This window comes from Mesitornis unicolor, unplaced genomic scaffold (assembly GCF_000695765.1).
Source record: "Mesitornis unicolor isolate BGI_N332 unplaced genomic scaffold, ASM69576v1 scaffold28547, whole genome shotgun sequence".
Taxonomy (NCBI): Eukaryota; Metazoa; Chordata; class Aves; order Mesitornithiformes; family Mesitornithidae; genus Mesitornis; species Mesitornis unicolor.
In genome coordinates, this window is record NW_010196239.1 from 15,150 (window position 1) to 21,447 (window position 6,298).

Genomic DNA, 6,298 nt, shown 5'->3' on the forward strand with positions numbered 1-6,298 from the left:
TAACATAAGCTTTAAAATATAGTATTTGTTTATTGTAATTACTTTCTAAGCTAAAATTTTCCACATGGAACTTAATCTACTCTATCTGGAAACTATACTGAGAACATGTATTCTGAATAGAAAACCGGTTTAAGGACCAAGTGTAGGCTATAGTAAACAGCAGATTTGAATAAGAATGCAATAATCACAGTAGTTGGACAAGAATTGCACAGCTGTTTTTTGTCGTTTATTCCTGTTTAATCCAACCAGTATAAAAAAAAAGTTCTAATCAGTCTTAGCTGTGCCTTTCCAGAAAACAGGATAATTTTCTCACTACAGCTGACGTACTGGCTTGTAATTTCAGGTTCCAGAGATCAGAGATGAAGAAGTGTACAGTCCCGACAGCAGCAGTACAATGTTAGATTGGAAGCCCTCACAGCCAGTAAGCCGAAGTAGCTCAATTGCTTCAACAAGGAAGCACATATCCGCTCTCACCCCTCAGGTAACCAATTCTTTAGGGAAAAAAAAAAGTGTTTGACATACAGAATATTTTTATGTGGTTCAAAATGAAGGGATTCTTTTTATTTTCAGTCAGATGCAACTGAAAGTACTCCAAAATACCCTAATTCTGAGAAGGCTTACAAGATTGTTCTTGCTGGAGATGCAGCAGTGGGAAAATCCAGTTTTCTTACGAGACTCTGCAAGAATGAATTTCGAGGCAATACCAGTGCAACCCTGGGTATAGTTATTTTTCTTCTTAAAATACTATAAAGATAATTTAATTGCCATTTTGTAGATCTGGGTGAAAAGATTATCCTCTGGTGGCTTGCCAGGGTTTCCTGAATACGTACACAGTTTCTTAGACTGTGAGATCTAATTGAATACTAGAACTTCGAAGTTTGGAGTGGATAATAGGGTACTGCTCTAATACAGTTTCTCTTTGCAAAGCACAAAGCCTGTACCTGAACTACGCAAAGCACCAGAAAAGAGAATTTCAGTGTAAAGAACTTAAAATATGTGTTTGATCTTTTTGAATTTTTCCTTGCTTTCTTGTCTTCTCAGCTCTTTCGTCCTTCCATAGTATTTCATCCTTTGATGTTTTTCATAATATTTTTTGTCTCCATTTCTTCAAAGTGTTATTGAAGCTTTTGTTTAAATGCAGCTGGAGGGATTTCTGACTGGCTTGTGTATATTATTATAGCTGTCAGCTATAAAAATTGTCATACTGATTCCAAAGACTGAATTTTTAATCTTCTAATCAAACCACAGTTACATATTTGTTTTGTTGGCTCCAAGTCAGGATTTTTGCTCCAATTTATCTTTTTATTCCTTGGCATTTAAAACAAAGTCTGATTTAGAAGACATTTTCTCATCTTCTGTAAAACTGTTTAGCAAAATAAAGCAGAGAGGGATCTTCTCATTTGCTGATCATAATGCCAAATTTGTAACAACGCTTCAGGGAAAATGTGTGCATAAAATATTTCTTTAAATGATTTTTTACCTTTGGGGATTATTGCAGTTCAAGGCTGTATGAACGACTGAAATCTCATAATCTGTTAAAAGAGATGAATTTTGAAATAACTATTGTACTACTACTTAACCTTTCATTTTCTGTGGTTTTTTAAAGTTACTGATGTTTTTTATTAGACTACGCATATTATTCTTTTCAGGTGTGGATTTTCAAATGAAAAGACTAATTGTTGATGGAGAACCTACAGTGCTACAACTGTGGGACACAGCTGGGCAGGAGAGGTTAGTGATTCTCTGCACTTACATAATTTCAATTGTTTTGTTTATAAAAGACATTTTCCTTTTTTCATCTAGGTGGAAAAAATTGCATTAAATACTGTATGGCCCTATAGTATATAAGTCAATGTGGCCATGTGTAGATGTCTATACAGATGTGACTTTGCTCTGCTGAGATGCCAAGACAGGTGGAATGTTTATTTGTTAGCTTTGCTGATGCCTGAGGTAATCTTTTCTCTCTGCAGAGAAAAATAGTTAAGGTTCACCACAGCATTAACTAAATCCATATATCTCTCTCTTACAACACAAAAAGATGCAGCAGGTATACATTTTTCTCACCTTTTTAGTCTTTTGCTTTCTTTGTCCTTACAGTCCTTTATTTCTGAGCAAGCTTTCTCTTAGAGACTCCCTTACCTTCACCCTCCTCTCCTCTTCTTTGCTTGAAATTCGTGATCCTTATGTGCACTGTATTTAGTATATGAAAACTTCTTCCCAAAGACTTTAAAAAGACTTGTGGCAAAATTGTACATATTGCTGAATGTATATCCAAGGTTCTTCAAATTACTGTGTGGAATTTCCTCAAAATCCTACATCATCCTTACTTGAGAGTCATTACTTATTTAATGACAGCTTTTGGGGCTTTTTAAGAGGTTAATCTAACACCTTGGAAGTCAGTTTAATCTGTTCATTGACTGAGATTTATATTGGGCTATATGTGGTTACTTTTGCCTGAATGAGTGTTTATGTGAAGCATATAGTCAGGCCAAATCATTCTCCTCCTACATAATAAAATTGTGAATAATATTTTAATATATAATGTAAATACCTAGTTGCTGTACTTGGTTGTCATGTAGGCTATGTAGTGTTAATGGCAAAGCTGACTGTATCTGATGAATTAATTCCTGGAATAATTTTGTTGGTGTCATATTCTTTCAAATATAGCTGAGTAACCCACTCAATTTATGAAGTTATATGTGTGTGAAAAAGCCTTGCCACATAATTAAAAGTCCAGTGCAAAGCAGATTATTTGTAATAGATAAACTTTAAATTGTTTTGATACAAAAAGTGTTGATTGCTGTTTCGGACAGAATCCTGTGGATCCTTATGGAGCATTTGTAGATTTGTACTTGTGAAAGAAGCAATGTGGAAACTCATCTTGTAATATGGAGAGAATCTTGCTTTGTAGTGCAATAAAATAATGCTGTGTTCTTAATGATGTTAAATTGAATTATTTTTTGATGTGGCCTTATGCAAATATTTTTTTCTGGAAGATTCCGAAGTATTGCTAAATCGTACTTCAGAAGAGCAGATGGTGTCCTACTGCTGTATGATGTAACATGTGAAAAAAGCTTTCTTAATGTGCGGGAATGGGTGGATATGATTGAGGTGAGAACCTTAAGTTCTACAAACTATGTTGCACTGCATTGTTAAACTTATTATTTATAAAATTTGGGTATCTGTATATTGGAATTAGTCAGACTGCAATCTCTCATAGACGTAAGAGCTATGTGCAAGTCATAAATGTATCCTGATGCATTCAGTTAGTGTTAAAACTGATACAACTTTCTGTATAAAAGTGTATCACATAATCACACTCTTCCCATTCACTTCCTTTTGAAATGAACATGAGAGCATGTTTCAGTTACCCTCATGTGGATGGCTTGAGTGTTCCTCACAGTCTCTCCATTTTAAACTAATATTAGATTCTGTAAATTAGGTGTAGTTCAAGTGAAATTTTCAATGTTTTATTCTACTATTACATTTTGTTTGTTTATTTGGATACAAATTTGCATTTAATGAAAAGTTTTTCTCTCGTATAAGAGGTGTTTAATTGGAGGGAAAGTAATAAGCAAAATCTTTAATTCATCTTCTGAAATTCATCCATTTCTTTTATTTGTGGTAAAGGAGTTGATCACTTTTCCTATATTAATTTTGTCATATAGTATTTAGATACAGTAACTGTTTCCATTAACATATGAAATTCTATGTTGGGAGGCAGGGTTTGTGGGAACGGAAGCACATCTTTGCAGCCTTATGTTTAAGCTGGCTGCTTAAGTATCAACTGGCTGGTGAAAATTTCTCAGCAAGACTTTCATAATTTGTCATTTTTTGTGATAGTGTGCAAGACTCATTTTGTGGGAAGGAAATGAGTATGGCATGATAATGCTAGTTACCTTTTTGTATTCTGAGTATTCTAGCAATAAGGAAATAAAATCCTCTTTACAGGATGCAACTCATGAGAATATTCCAATTATGATGGTGGGAAACAAAGCAGATCTCCGTCAAGCTGTTACAGAACAAGGACAAAAATGTGTGCCTATAAACTATGGAGAAAAGCTGGCTATGGTAAGGTCCAATTTTATCTCTTTAGTATAAAATGGCCTTCATAACTTAAATCTGAGAACCATATGAGAAACTAGTAAACAATTTTCTGGTCATTTGTTAAAATCTAGTAGTTAAGATTCACAGATACATTTCATGAAAACTCCTATTTTGATGATGTTTCCTGGGCTAAATAACATCTCAGTGTTCATTGAGCTGAACTTCATTATTGGCTGGGATAGTCTTCTCTGTCTTCGTAGTGAAAAAGTGGATGGACTATATTCCTGCTACGTCTGTGGAAAATAAAAAGGGACTCTGCTACAAATAGAAGTGTGGACAAGTTTTTTGCATGTATTTAAATGGCAGATAAGGGACACATGTATTCCATATTTTGCAGAAAAAGTGTAGAATCCTCTGAGTCTTGCTTTGCTGAGTGCTTGAGCAATTGATTGATTATAGCAGGGCAGATACCATGTCTGTTACTTGCGGAATAATATTTATGGCTAAGCTAGAATACCAGACGCTGTAGTTTATGCATAGCTACAAAGCTGGATTCACTAACCTGTCCTAGCAATTCTCTTTCTGTTTTGAGATATTGTGGACAAGAAGATTGAGTTTGGATATTAGGCCTATGATGTGTTTTTTATTCAGTTTGTTAACTCAGAATATACTGAATATAAAAAAGCATACAGTTAAAAAGCAATTACTGTTTTTTTCACAGTACTAAAGTGAATATATTTGAGAATGAAGACTACCGTAAGAAATCCTGTTCATTTAAATGTGTGTCATTTTTCTTTCTGTTATTGAGGAAACTATTTGTAATTGAATATACATATTCAGATGGAAACCATTTCAGATTAGTTGGCTTAACATTTTATTTTTACTCACAGACTTATAATGCACTCTTCTGTGAAACAAGTGCTAAAGATGGATCTAATATTGTAGAAGCAGTTCTTCATCTTGCTCGGTAAGTAGTCTTGTTTCTATTTTCAAATAAACGCATCTGAGTATATTTTATAAAAAGGGCATTTTATGTGAATGTACATACAAAGACACACATGTACATTTAAAATTTAACCAACATCAAATTCAACAAAAAATATATATTCAAAAATACCATGTTAAATCTTTATAGACAAATGCAAGACAGGATTTATTCTCAGTTTAATCAAGTAACATTTTTGCTTGCAAATGTTACAAAGCTGTCTCAATAATTAATGCTTAAATTAGAGTGCAGTTATGGAGCTTATAGTTTTAAAACCTGTTTGGTGAATGATTTACATTTCTTAATGGTACATGGATTTACTTTTCTAATTCTTTCTTAAGTTAAATTCAAATGCATATAATTCTATGTATAATTAATTCTTCTTTCATATATATTAATATGTATTCAGTTTTATTACCGAACATTCTAATATCACATATTTTCTTTGATGTCTCTTTCTTTAAATTATTTGAAAGATAGAAATTCTGATTATATCCACTCAGCGACATTGTATTTCTGTGATAATGTGTAAGCCAAACACTACACTTCTACCTTTCAAAACCATTCTTGGCTACAATGTAATTTTGAAAAGCTGACGCTATTAGTGATTCTTCAGCTTCTGATTTTTTAGTTTAATACATGGAGCTGAAGGCCAAAATTACAAACCATATTCATGTGATTTTTGCAGCAGCCTAATGCAATAATCAAACTTTTTGACATTTGGTCAGTATTTCATTATTTGTTGTTGAAATACTACTGATGAACATGAAAGAAGCATTCATTTTGAAATAAAAATTTCTAAGTGAACCTTTCATTTGTGCAGATAGTGTTACAGACTTATTTGTTAATGCTTTGGAACATTCCTTTCTGCCACTGTTAACATTGAATAATATGTTCTGAGAGGAACTTCATGAATTTATTCTACTAATATGTGGAGAACAAATTATTTTATATGTATCAAATAATTTTATATATATATATACACACACACATATATATAAAACCAAGAAATTTTAAAGGTGGCTTTTGACACTTGAGGGGGCCCATAGTAAGAATACAGATCAGTAATCACTCATACATATGCAACTTTTAATGCTGTATTTATAATAAAAAATCCAACAATGTGTGGTTTTGTCTTCTGAGGGTAAATTTATACTTGAAATTGCAGTTATTTAGTTTTATACTTGGCTAGAGAGCAGCCCTGTGGAAAGGGACCTGGGGTCTTGGTGGATAACAAGCTCAACATGATTGAACAGTGAGATGCCG

At 33.1% G+C, this 6,298-nt stretch overlaps 1 protein-coding gene across 1 annotated transcript in view; it reads left to right on the forward strand.

Annotated features, from left to right (window-relative positions):
• The window catches only part of RASEF (RAS and EF-hand domain containing), a 19,635-nt gene that overhangs the window by 12,298 nt on the left and 1,039 nt on the right, over positions 1–6,298 (forward strand). Inside the window, exons 10-15 of the mRNA XM_010188412.1 lie at positions 344–438; positions 606–718; positions 1,650–1,731; positions 2,997–3,111; positions 3,952–4,071; positions 4,938–5,014. Of these exons, the coding sequence (XP_010186714.1) occupies positions 344–438; positions 606–718; positions 1,650–1,731; positions 2,997–3,111; positions 3,952–4,071; positions 4,938–5,014 (602 nt within the window). The remainder of the gene's footprint in view (positions 1–343; positions 439–605; positions 719–1,649; positions 1,732–2,996; positions 3,112–3,951; positions 4,072–4,937; positions 5,015–6,298) is intronic.